General features: G+C 34.7%; 2 protein-coding genes across 2 annotated transcripts; both read right to left on the bottom strand.

The window, feature by feature from the left end:
* Positions 1 to 549: 549 nt before the first annotated feature.
* Positions 550 to 3,113, bottom strand: LOC130992368 (2-oxoglutarate-dependent dioxygenase AOP2-like). Its single transcript, XM_057916966.1, has 3 exons — positions 2,458 to 3,113; positions 2,069 to 2,390; positions 550 to 975 (listed from the first exon to the last, which is right to left on the bottom strand). The coding sequence occupies exons 1-3, from the start codon at positions 2,820 to 2,822 to the stop codon at positions 724 to 726; spliced, it is 939 nt and encodes a 312-aa protein (XP_057772949.1). The 5' UTR covers positions 2,823 to 3,113; the 3' UTR covers positions 550 to 723.
* Positions 3,114 to 7,987: 4,874 nt separating this feature from the next.
* On the bottom strand, positions 7,988 to 9,431 carry LOC130992365 (diphthamide biosynthesis protein 4-like). The gene is made up of 5 exons (XM_057916965.1): positions 9,051 to 9,431; positions 8,858 to 8,945; positions 8,687 to 8,760; positions 8,524 to 8,580; positions 7,988 to 8,358 (listed from the first exon to the last, which is right to left on the bottom strand). Exons 1-5 carry the CDS (start codon positions 9,159 to 9,161, stop codon positions 8,137 to 8,139), a joined length of 552 nt encoding a protein of 183 aa, XP_057772948.1. The 5' UTR covers positions 9,162 to 9,431; the 3' UTR covers positions 7,988 to 8,136.
* Positions 9,432 to 14,164: the final 4,733 nt, after the last annotated feature.

Genomic DNA, 14,164 nt, shown 5'->3' with positions numbered 1-14,164 from the left:
GGGGATGAGATCTAGTGTCCCACAATTTTATGTGTGCCACTGTGTCCCATTCTTATATCTATTATTTTAAAAATATTTTTTATAAAAATAAAATTTATTATGATACTATGAATTATATTTAATTTTTATTTTAAAAAATTAAATTTTTTTAAAGTATATACCATGACTTTGAATATATTAACCTATTATTAACTAATAAAACTGAAATTAAATGATAAAAAATAATTATATACCCTAGATTGATGGAATAAACCCTAGTTAATAATCACAAAATTAAACTAAATCATATAATATTGAAATTGAAGAAAAAATATATAAGAAAATAAATAAAATTAAAAGTGGGACACAAAGTGTGGTACACTGAATCTCATTTCAGAGAGGCGAGGCATAACGAAGGAGGCGGAGGCGCAGGTTTGGGAGTGAGAGAGAGATGAGTTGCTGCTGAAAGGCATTACTAATTACTATAGTTGAGCAATAGACCACTAATGTCAATAACTATTTTTGTTGAAATTAATTAATTCACTAATTAATCAATAACTATACACTATGTAAATTTAGAAAATTCAAATTTTATTGGGTAAAATAGCATACAAGCAAACACACATGCAATATTTAACATATTGTTACAGAGGACTTACACACCATTCCAACTGGGCTTAAAGAGACAATTAATGTAAATTATTGCAGTTGAATCACCATGCATATATATAAGTTGAAAATAATTCAAACACCACAGAAATCTTGGAGTATATTCTGGGATCGGCGGCCTTGTTCTGTGTCGTAAAACTTCAACAGATCGAGGTGGGCGAAGGGCTTGAACTTCAAAGGATTTTGATCATCATCAATCAACTCCTCAGGAACTTCCACAGTCTTGCTGAGGAAAGAAAATAGCCCCATTGTGTACCTCGTTTCCTTTCCTTTAATGTCCATCGTAACTTTGTGGCTCGGAGAAAGCACCCTATCATTACTCCATGCCTATTATCATTACCAAATTAATTCAAACAATTAATATATATTCTTAATTAACAATCATTAATCTCTCTAAACTTGTCGTTACTACTTAAACATTAAAATGCCCAGGCCTTATACTAATAACTTTGCTTCATCACTATCTAGGGCTGGCTTTTCCATGATGAATTACGTAATTATTATAACTGAAATAATAATGATGATATGATTCTGTGTCAAGATATATAGGGCCATGCATGCATGCAGGGGCGGATCCAGGATTTGAGGTTAGGGGGGGTTGAATTTATTGATCTACGACGTATGTAGACATTTACACGGGGGTTCGGGGGCGGGAGCCCCCGAAGCAAATTTTTTTGAACATTCCGTACACTTTATTTTCATGCATTTTTTTAACAATCACTTAATATAATAGATATATGTTTGCAATTCAATTAATTCAACATCAAGTAGATTGAAAGTATACAAAACAATACTTTTATGCATTCTTTTAAAAAAATATATTTCATTTTCTAAACAAATAAACTAACTTTCATTGTTAATAATTAGTTATTTTACTTTTAACTTTAGAATGGACTCAAATTCAACATTAAAAATTAATTAAGAAAAAAAAAATAGGATAAAAATAACATAAATGTAACAAATCAATGTACAATTTCAAAGAATTAATATGGATAGTTGGATATACTAGAAATAATGTATTATATTTTTTCTTCTATTTCTTATTTATATACACATATACATATATATTGATATATTAAGTGAAATAAATTTCTATACTTAAAAAAAAAAAAAAAAAAAATTGGGAGGGGGCTTCAGCCCCCCCCCCCCCCCTGAATCCGCCACTGCATGCATGCAAGACGAGCGCGATTTCCACTTTTAATCTAAAGAAGGACTAATTAAATTAATTACGTACCGATAATCAATCAATAATTTGTAAGCTTTAATTTGATTTAACCAATAACCACTTACATTATTAATTCTCTATTTATATTCATACTTTCCAATTACCATAGATTGATCGATCATGTAAAAGAAAGAAGGCCAAAACTTGTGTGCATCCATCCTAATAAAATTTAACTTGAATTTATGAATTACTGACCTTGCAAGCATCTCCGGCCATGACAACGAACGAGGAAGGCGGGAAGTTGACGTCGATCCATTGGCCGTCTCTAGCCCTAGTTTGGAGGCCGGAGATGTGATTCTGATAGAGTATGGTGACGAAGCTCTTGTCGGTGTGCGGCGGAAAAGCCATGGTAGTCTCTCCCTCAGTAGGTGCTCGATACCTCAAGAATTTCAGAAGATAAGTGGTTGCATCCACATGTGACTCCACGTGCTTCTCCACACCGTAGCTCTCAAACAACATCCTCACCACCATTTTCTCTAGCTCCGCAACCGCCTTCGCAAACCCCATCGACCTCTCACTAACAAAATACACCCAATTAAAATTATCAATTGATCTACAAAAATTAAATGGTTAAACGTACGTACCAGAAGGATTGATTTCCCTGAGGCCACATGAGATTAGTGAAGCTCTGAGCTCCTTCAAGGGTGTTGGCGTAGTCGATGCCTAGGCCTTCGTGGAGGGGCACAATGGGCATTTGACCCACATAGCCATGATAGGGCTTCTCGTTTATGTTTTGGATTTTGGTGTGAATGGGAAGATCAAATAAGTCATGAGCTGCTTTGAAGATGGAGTTGTGGAGTTGGGGTGAAATCTTGTCGTATAATGCCACGAAACAACCATGGGTTTCAAAGGCTTTTCTTATGTCTTTGCACGCAGATGACCAGCCTGCCTTCATCTCTGGATTGTTCAAGTCTACTACCAGAAGCTCAGGGCTAGTTTCGGAACCCATGATATTTCCTTCCTTCACTTTTTCGAGACTAATTAGTAGTATTAATGAGTTAAGATTGGTTTGAGAAAGTTAATTACCGACTTACATATGTGGTGTTTAATTATTTTATATAGGATGAGATTATTGAGGTGTTCTTTATTTCTAATTATCAGTATGAAAAGACCCCTTTGAATTATTGGGATTTTTTAATTTGTACGTAGTGAAGGTGTAAGTCACTCCCAATTTTTTACTAGCTAGCTAGCTAGCATTATTAGTTCTCATGCTTATTACTACCGTATCATATTTGATTCTAAAATCGAATTGACAAGCACAAGATATCAGTTTGATAATAAAATTAAAGATAATCTCTCAAAAAAAAAGACAAAAGTGAAGGGCCCGGATAAAACAAATTAAATAGCTTAATTTGTCCATGTATGAGTAAATTAGTAATGCAATTATGCAACAGATCTTCAAATCAAATTAATTGAAATTTAATGACACGAGGCGCTAGCTGCTCATCTTATGCTAATTAAGATGAGTAAGATATGCCGCCGGCAAATACACGTTTTTTTGTAGTGTTCTGTCTCGTAAAACTTCAACAAATCAACGTGAACGAAGGGCTTGAATTTCACAGTTTTTCTATGTTCTGTCTCGTAAAACTTCAACAAATCAACGTGAACGAAGGGCTTGAATTTCACAGTCTTTCTAAGTTATAAATATGAGTTGTTACAATCATATCCGAGTACTTTATGATAAATTTTTTATCATTACAAAACAAACATTTATAATAGTAATATATTAGAAATATACTTGATTATAGTGAAGATGCAACGTTGCCAAAAGAAGACGAAGATAAAAGGACATATGGTCCCAATTTTTTTTAATACCATTATTAATTCATATTCTAACCACCATATATAGCTAGTATGAGTAATATATTAGAAATATACCCTTTAATTTGATTATTGAGATGTTATCTTGCATGAATGCAACGTTGCTAGAAGAAGCCGAAGATAAAGGACATACGATCCCAATTTTTTTAATACCCCATTATTAACTCTTAGTCTAACCATCATGCATCTATTAATTTATAGAGTTATTAGCATGTAAATACACAAATTTTATTTATTATTTAAAATTTAACATGAGTTTTATTTAATTTTCTGCCCATAAATACATGAACTTATTAAGAATATATTAAGTGATTTTAATTCTCATTATATATCGTCTTAAACTCATATAGTAATACCAATTAACTGCATGAATTCCTCTAAATTTATAAATATGACTTGTTAATCATATCCGAGTACTTTTTAATAAATTTGAATATTACAAAGTAAATATTTAGAATAGTCATTAATATATTAGAAATATACCCTTTGATTATTGAGATGTTCTCTAGTAATTGTAATGAAGATGCAACATTGCCAGAAGAAGACGAAGATAAAAGGACATATATATATATGGGTCCCAATACTTTTAATAGCATTATTAATTCTTATTCTAACTGCCATGCATATATCTATTAATTTGTTCTAAAATCGAGTTGATAGCACAAGATTATTTGGACAACAATAAAACAAAATAGCTTTGTCCATGTATGCGTAAATTAATTGCAACGGATCTTCTTGAAATCAATTTAATTGAAATTTAATGAGAAAGACTTGCTAGGAGAAAAGTACTTATCAAGAAAAATGTAATTACTATCTTTGCATATTATTTTTAAAGTAAAAAATACTCATACGTACTTTGGATGCCAGTTATAATCCAGGGATGAATACTTTAATTTTTCATGTTTTTGGGTATATTTTTCATGCTTATATAAGCGCTATTGGAGCTGCTTATTCTTTAACGCGTGTGTCAATAAAGTCCGTTTGAAAATCTTATTTATCGAACTGGCTAAAGGCTATTGTTGATTCAAATGCTTAATTGATAAAATTCTTTCCTTTCAAAAAAATAAAAAATGAATACTTTTATAGAAAATTTGATATTTTACCAAGAAAGTAACAATTTATGAGAAAATCTAATTTTTTATAAAATAAAAGTTAAGTATGATTTATATATATTTTTATATAAAAAATATTATTAATTACTTATATATTAAAAGTTAACTATACATTGTAATTAAAGCTCACCACTTCTCAACTGGGCCTCATCTGACGACCTGAGTAAGCCTTATCTCAAGTAAGCAAAGATGGATCTGTCATTAACCATGTGGAGTTAACGACATATTCGATTTTTTTTTAAAATCATTTTTTCGTTGTCAATTGCTAATTTTATTTTTATTATTTTCATCATTAATCCGTCATTAATTAATATTTTAATATAAAATTTATTTTATTTTTGTTATTTTCATCGTTATTTATTTTTAATATTTTTAAAATTTTAAAATTAGATTTATTTTTATATTTAATATTAAAAAATTATTTTTATTATTTAATTGCCGTCGTTAAATAATATCTTTAATTTTTTTAATTTTTTAATTTTAAATTAATTTTATTTTTATATTAAATATTAAAAAAATATTTTTTTATTTCATTGTTAATTAATATTTTTATATTTTATTAATTTTTAAAAATTAATTTTATTTTTATATTTAATTTAAAAAGTTAATTTTTAAAATTGTTTCATTCAACTTTATTTTCTATTGGGAGATTGAAAGTGAAATGAAAAGGGCAAATTTGGCATCAAATAGGATGGTTTTGATGTACATAGATAACTGAACATCGAACCACAATCAATAATCAATAACTCTTATAAAAAGTGAAAATCAGAGTGCTTTGAGAAAGCCATGTGCTGTTAACAATACCTTTTGCTTTGGACGCTAAACAAAAATAAAAAAATAAGGAAAGGGTAAAATAAAAAATAGCTAGCTTCATTTCAAATCAATTTAACTGAAATTAATTAGGGTATGTTTTCTTGGATTGATCAATGTATGATGGGAAAATGAAGAATAACAAATATTTTTTCCCTTTAAATATCTCTTTTCTTTTCTCTCATCTATATATAAAAGAAGAGTTTTTCCCTCCATTTTTTCCCTCCCTTTTTCTCTTTCTTTCCACCAATTTTTTTGTTTTTATTTTATATTTTAATTATATTCTAAACATCAATAAATTTGATTTATGAAAAAATATTCAATATGCACCTTAAATTTAAAGGGTTCGAATTTTTAAATATCACCTTTTAAAAGTAGAGTGTTTAATAGCCCCTCTTTAAAACTAACTCTTTTGTATACCAAAATGAATTAAAAGACTAAAATACCCTTACAGTTCCCACCACTTTAACTCCCACGCAACATGACACGTGCCCACAATCGTGGACACGATAGTGGACACGATCGTGCCCATCGTATCCACGATCGTGGGGACCGTAAAGGGTATTTTAGTCCTTTCGTAGAATTTGGTATACATAAGAGTTAGTTTTAAAGATGGGCTAAAAAACACTATACTTTTAAAAGGTGGCATTTTTTTGTAGGTTCCCACTAAATTTAATATAGTATAAAAATCATCAAAAATGAACTTAAAATGAATAAGTTATGAAATTTTTAAAATTTATACTAATATTTTATTTTCTACCTATTCATTAAATTTTAAAACTTTATTTATGTTTGTGTATGCAAAATATTTATTTATTTATTATGACTCATAATACTCTATAATAATAATATGTATTGCTAATTTTCATTATCGAATTTTAAATTTATTTAATAACTATAATCGATTGACTTAAGACCTCTCTCAAGACCTTGTCTGTAGGCAAAGAATGATCGTGCTATACGTCTTTTCCAACATCTCTCTTCTTTGGAGATCTACCTTCTCATCAGGATCCTTCTTCTCCGATTCTGTGCGTTGAGTGCGCTGGCCAAACCTTGCTGGATTAGCATCGCTTTCATCTTGATGCGCCAGAGACCAAAGTCATTTTTACCGGAAAATTTCTCCACATCAAATCGCGCGGCCATTGCAAGATTTCTTTAGCTCTAGTTCGATCCAAATGGTTCCCACGGCGCCAATTTGTGAACTAAAGAAATTAACTTTGCAAAACGGAAACAGAAATGCAGCAAATCCAATAGGAAATGGAAAGAAGAAAACACAAGAGATTTAACATGGTTCGATCAGTAGATCTATTCCAAGGGAGGGTCGACACGATGATCTTTATTGATTGAACAAATGAGAAGAAGTTTGGCTACAATACACCGCAAATCCGATCGGAAGAAGGTCTAAAAAACTCACAGCTAGAACACTCTTACAGATCACTCGAGTAGTTCACTTTTCTCTCTTCTTGCTCAAAAAATAACAACAGTAACTGACAAAGAAAATACACTAATATATACACTAAACTAGAGACTAAAGAATAAGCTTGAAAACTGCTCTCATAAATATCTGAAAATGGCCAAGAAATCAGCTCAAAGTTGGCTGTAGATGACCGTTTCCAGGAACAAACTCTTGAATGTAATTTCCACTCCAATCCCTCTATTCATGAAATATTGCATAATGATCCTTCAGTAAACTTTGCATGCATGACCAACATTAACAAGATGTTTTCCTTGTGTATTGAAGTTGCAACGTTGAATCACTTTACTAGAAGAAGACGAAGATATAAAAGGGACATACTATATCCCACCCGAAAAAATACTTATAATTTGTCAATTTTATGATTTATAATATAACTTTATAATTTGACAAAAAAAATACATTAATTTTTAATTTATTCGCAATTATAACATAACCTTATTGTTTGACCAAAAAATACACCAAGCTTTAATTTTAAAAAACATAAAGAAATAAATTTAATATAAATACGTTATGGTAATTTAATTAATGTTTTAATTTTTTTTCTTTCCTCTGTACTCTCTTTAATTAGTGGTTTTTTCTCCTTAATGAAATATTTACTTTTTTTTACTAAATTATATTTAAATACATACTAATTAGATATGAAAAACAAATTAATTAAGCAACTCAGCTCGGTCGATTTTCTGAGTCAACCCTGTCGGGCTCCAATTTATTTTAATCTGAGGATGAATTCTGGATCTCCTTTTCGATTTTCCCGTCTATTTGATTAACCATACTTTCCGAAATCCTCAGCCGTAATTTTCCGATGTCTTTGCAAAGTAAGTTTCTTATCCTTACTTCCGATTCTCTTCTTCACTAATTATACATCTCAAGTTGCCTAGCATACTGCATACCAGATTGAAAAAAGTGTTTCCCTGGCCTTCAACATATAGAAAATGTACACTTCTTGTGTTGGAGTATGAGTGAGGAATACAATGCCTAGAAAACAAATACTCAGATCCTCTCTAATCCTATTCCAAACATTAAAAGGAATCAATCCTTCATCTTCATCTGCACAAGTTGTGTGCGCCAAAAGTGTCGAAGCTGCCCAACTGCGGATTCAGTGTCATGCTCGCTTCCCACCAACTGTTGCCCACATCGCCACACTCATCATATAAACCCCACTGCGAATCACACGCGTTTTGCTGCTGCACCGACTCCGCCATCTGAAAATCTTGTGCCATCTCCCAAAACATGCTCTGCACTTCACTCATGCTGTAATTATTTTCCTGTTTTTGATGGTGGGACAAGAATCAAAAAGTTAGAAATGGATAGGAATTTTCTATCAGATAGCATACAAAGATTTTCAGCACAATCATCAAACTAATTGTGCATATATCAAGTAAGTGAATCATTCACTTTACTATTGGGAAGCTTGAAACAAAAATTCTCACCTCTTCCCTCACATCTTTCATGAGAGACACCATTTCACCAAGAAAATCATCGAATCCCTACAAGAAAAGTAAACAAAATCCACACAACAATAAGAAACAAAAGATGACAAGTGATATAGATATATACATGATTTCTTCTAGTAACAACAACTATAACACCTACCTCCACCTCATCCTCATCTTCACAGCTGTACAGCCCTGCATCATATAGCATCCTCTTACTTCTATCTGATAACACTGTTTCATCACAAGAAATTGCAACTCAGCTCTGCAATTACTATTCCACCCTCAACAATCAAGAATTATATAAAGGGGGACATCATGTATATACTACCTGAATAAGCTTCTTGGATTTGCTGAAATCTGTGTTTGGCCTCACCAAGAAGAGAAGGGGTTCTGGTCCATTTATCGGGATGCCATTGCTGAATCGAGTACAATAACTTTGATCAAAAATCAAGAAACCAAAAAATACTACTCCCAGAAAAGATTCAGTTTATCAAGACCAGATTTGGCTCACACAAACATACCATAGCAAGCTTACGATAAGCTCGTCGGATTTCGTGGTCGGAAGCGTCCGAAGTGACGCCAAGAAGGCTGTAATACAGCGGAACTCCACCGCATTCCATCTCCAGAAACATGGTGCAAATGCAAGATTTCTTGGACGTGTAAAACAATTGGATAGCGATGGGAGAAAAGGAAAGTATATATAGAGCTAGGAGCTAACTGTGAGTAAGATGGAAAATGGTCATGAGTTTCTGGGGTCTCGAACATTCTAGCATTTAATATTCCTTCCATTACGTGGAAATATCTACGGACGCAGGAGATTCGCCGTCTCGAACATTCTCCATCCATTACGTGGAACTGTCTCCGGGACAATAATTATCACGCTCTCGAACATTCTAGCGTTTGTTTTTCCTTCTATTTCTTGGAAATATATATATATACTGCCGTTGGAGACTTTTTTTTTCCATTTCTTCTTCTGCGTGTGTTTACGTTCTATCCTGTTCAACATATTTTCGGTAACTCTTTTCTAGTTTATTTTGTTTTTTGAAAGGTTTCCTCTTCTAAATTCTAAATTAATCTTAGATTATTGAATGTAACAAAAATAATTAAATGATTATTTAGCTGCAGTTAATTATGCTAATCTTTTAGTCAGTAAGTTAACAGCTTGCGTTGCAAGTTTATTGTATAAAAGGCTGAATAACATATCAAGAAATTGAGTTTTCATTTCTCTGCACATATATATGCTATCTTTGACATGGTATCGAACTCCTAGTTTTCATCTTAGGATTGGGATAAACTGATTCCGAAGTAAACAAACCAGTAAGCTAGAATTGCAACAAAAACAAGGGAAATATGAATGGAAACTCAAACTAGTAAACACGAAAGTAAAAGAAAGTATACGAATAAGTCAGATTAGCCTACTCTTTTGTAAAGCAATCTGTTACTCAAAAGAAAGAAATAGTTGCTTTTCGTTCTCTTCCTATGCTATTTATGAGCTAAGAGTTTGGCAGCTATTTGAGCTAGGAGTTCCTGCCGCTCATGTATGAACGAAAAAGGAGTCCATTGGTTTCCTATTTGTTACCATATGTAGAGCTACACCTATTATCAAGGTTTAGCTTCTTTAACAAAGAGTAGGTTCCATAAGTTCGGTGAAACCGTTAGTACCATATAACGGTAACCATGCACCAAAACACACATCATTAATTTAACATTTATACAAAGCACTTGCCCACCATTAACTAGGCTTATAACAAAGAATTCAAACTTATTGCAGTTCAATCGCCACACACATATATAAATCAACAAGTGAAGTTGATAAAAATAATTCAAACACCACAAAAATCTGTTAAGTTTTTCCACCTCATGTGAAAGCCCACAACTTTTGACAAAAGTTGCGGATGAATAATTTGAAAGTTTGAAGCAGCAAAAGTTTGACAGATTTTTTCAGCAATTAGAAGTCAACAATTGCGGCCATAAAGTTCAACAAACAGCAGCTCAATTCCTCTATAAATTGAGCTCATTCTGCAGAAGGAAAGGTGTGCAGAGTGAAGAGAAAAGTGAGGCAACAAGAGAGAGTTTGGTGAGTGCTTTTTTTAGAGAAGAAAATTGTGAGGAAAAATCATAGGATTTTTTCATCTCTCTTAAAATAGTAGCTCAGTCCTCTTGTGTTTTCCAAGTTATTAAACTTGAGATTTGTGTTTCCCCTATTTTGTGTAGGGAGAATTTTGTAAGCCTACTATATACATAGTGGAAGATTTCTAGACTACGGTCTCGTGGTTTTTCCCAATTTGGGTTTTCCACGTAAAAATTCTTGTCTCATATTTTCTTATATTTTGCACCAAATATTTTTTCTTGGTTTGGATCCCATTTTGTAATCCAGCAAGAGGGAAAAGAATTATCCTGGTTCCGCTGTGCAAGTGTCATTTATTTTTGACACTCGTGAATATTTATTCACCACTTTTCCCAACAAGTGGTATCAGAGCCACCCCTTTGGTTCTGAGGCGGATTAAAAATGGAGGAATCGTCGTCGCTTGGTGGTATGTTCAAATTGAACGGATCAAATTACTCAATTTGGAAGCCAAGCATGTTGGATCTTCTCTATTGTAAGGATCTCTATTTGCCCTTACATGGAGATGATGCCAAACCAAAGGATATGAGTGATGATGAATGGCTCATCATGCACAGAAAAACAGTTGGTTACGTCCGGCGCTTCATTGAACACAGTATTTTTCATCATTTTGCTAATGAGGAAAAAGCTGACGTTCTTTGGAAGAAAATGGAAGCTATGTTTGAAAGGAAAAATGCTTTAAACAAAGCCTCCATCATCAGAAAAATCGTTCGCTTGCGATATGCGGAGGGTGCCAACATGACGGAGCACCTCAATGCATATCAGGGTCTTATCAACCAATCCACCAACATGAAGATTTCTCTTGATGATGAAGTCGTAGCTTTATTGCTACTCAGTTCGTTGCCGGACAGTTGGGACACTCTTGTAGTGTCAATCAGCAACTCGGCTCCAGGTGGAGCACTGACCTTACAGATGGTCAAAGATTGTCTTCTTAATGAAGAATCCAGAAGAAAAGATCAAGAACGTTCTTCTGAGACAAAGGCGATGATTGCTGAAAACGGAGATCGAGGGAGAAGTAAAAATAAAGGCTCTCAATACTCGAGAGATAAATCCAGGGAGAAGTCTAAACCCAGAAAAGACTTCAAATGCCATTATTGCGGTGGTCCAAACCACTATGAGAGAGACTGCAGAAAGAAGAAAAGAGATCAAGCGCGTGGAAATAATGAAAAAGCTGAGAAAGACACAACAGCAGTTGCAACTGATGGCGATGTTGTCATAGTTTGCGATGATGCTCTTGTGAGTTCGTCATGCCAACAAACAGACTGGATCGTTGATTCGGGTGCATCATATCACATTTCACCACATCGTGATATGTTTGCATCCTACACCGGTGGCAGCTTTGGCAAAGTCAGAATGGCCAATCATGGTGTGACAGAAGTTGCTGGTATAGGAGACATTGTCCTGCTTACTGACACTGGATGTAAGCTTATCTTAAAAGATGTCCGACATGTTCCTGATATCAGACTCAATATTATTTCCACTGGCAAGCTCGACGATGATGGCTACATCAACCATTTCGGCGGAGGAAAGTGGAAGCTAATCAAAGGCTCTCTAATTGCAGCAAAGGGTAGAAAGCAAAATTCTCTCTACATGATGCATGCAACGTTGTCCAATGGAGAGGTGAATGCAGTCGTCAAAAATTCCTCCATTGAGATATGGCATAAGAGGCTTGGGCATCTGAGCCAGAAAGGTCTGGAGATCTTGGCTAGAAGAAGCCTCATCCCTGAGGTTAAAGGAATGCACTTGGAAACCTGTGTTGATTGTTTGGCCGGAAAACAACACAGAGTTGCATTCAAAAGCTTCTCTCCCTCAAGAAGAGCTCAACCTCTTGATTTGGTGCACACAGATTTGTGCTACATGAAAGACAGAACTCTTGGTGGCGCACTATATTTCGTCACTTTCATTGATGATTTTTCGAGGAAAGTCTGGTGTTTTGCTTTGAAAACTAAAGACCAAACGTTGGAGGTCTTTAAAAATTTTCAAACAAAAGTCGAGAGACAAACGGGAAGGAAACTGAAGTGCGTTCGTGCAGACAACGGCGGTGAGTACCAAGGCCCGTTTGAGCAACACTGCAGGAACCATGGTATCAAGCTTGAGAAAAGCATCCCAAAGACCCCTCAACACAATGGCGTGGCAGAAAGGATGAACAGAACAATTTGTGAAAGAATCAAATGCATGCTGTCGCACTCCAAACTACCAAAATCCTTTTGGGGTGAAGCTATGAGGACCGCAGTTGACTTGATCAACCTTTCTCCATCAACTCCTCTGGGTGGTGACATTCCAGATAGAGTTTGGTCCGGGAAAGACGTGTCTTACAAACACTTGAGAGTGTTTGGCTGCAGGGCTTTTGTTCACATTCCAAAAGATGAGAGATCCAAGCTTGATGATAAAACCAAACCATGTATCTTCTTGGGATACGCTCATGAAGAGTTTGGTTATAGATTATGGGACCCAGTTAACAGGAAAGTCATCAGAAGCAGGGATGTTGTATTCCTTGAAGATCAAGTTCCTGATGATGCAAAGGAAAAGCCTGAATCTAATTCAGAAGTTCCTGTCAACTTAGATCCAGTTCCTTCACCGACACTCCAGAATTACGGGGGAGATACCCAATCGGAGCATGGTGATCCGGTTGATGATGAAGCAGGTGACGATCAGACTCCACCTGTACAAGATGATGTCCCTCCAGTCAGAAGGTCTACCAGAGAAAGACAACCTTCTACCAGATATAGCCCACATGAGTATGTAATGCTCACTGATGGAGGAGAGCCACAGAGTTTTGTAGAAGCCATGGCGCATGACCAAAAGGAGAAGTGGTTAGAAGCCATGAAGGAGGAGATGAACTCCTTAGTTGAAAATCACACCTATGACTTAGTGAAGTTGCCAGCCGGCAAGAGATCACTGAAAAACAAGTGGGTCTACAGATTAAAGGCTGAGGAGAATAGCTCACAACCAAGGTACAAGGCGAGACTGGTTGTGAAGGGTTTCAGTCAGAAAAAGGGTGTTGATTTTGAAGAGATTTTCTCACCAGTGGTGAAGATGTCTTCAATCAGAGTGGTGCTCGCGATTGCTGCCAGTTTGGACCTGGAGATCGAGCAACTTGATGTGAAGACTGCATTTCTGCATGGAGATTTAGACAAAGAAATCTACATGGACCAGCCTGAAGGTTTCAAAGTCAAAGGAAAAGAGAACCTTGTATGCAGGTTGAAGAAGAGCTTGTACGGCCTGAAACCAGCTCCCAGACTATGGTACATGAAGTTTGAGTCCTTCATGTCAACCCATGGCTACAACAAGACCACCTCAGATCACTGTGTTTTCTTCAAGAAGTTCACAGGAGGTGATTTTATCATATTGTCAGTTTACGTTGACGATATGTTAATTGTAGGCCATGATGCCAGCAAGATTGATAAGCTGAAGAAAGAGCTAAGCAAGTCTTTTGCGATGAAAGACTTAGGCGCAGCTAAGCAGATCCTTGGAATGAAGATCTTCAGGGACAGGAAGAGCAAGAAGCTC

The sequence above is a fragment of the Salvia miltiorrhiza genome, chromosome 7, assembly GCF_028751815.1.
Source record: "Salvia miltiorrhiza cultivar Shanhuang (shh) chromosome 7, IMPLAD_Smil_shh, whole genome shotgun sequence".
In the NCBI taxonomy this organism is placed as follows: domain Eukaryota; kingdom Viridiplantae; phylum Streptophyta; class Magnoliopsida; order Lamiales; family Lamiaceae; genus Salvia; species Salvia miltiorrhiza.
The sequence above is the reverse complement of the archived record's forward strand: the minus strand, read 5'-3'. Positions and strand labels throughout refer to the sequence as shown.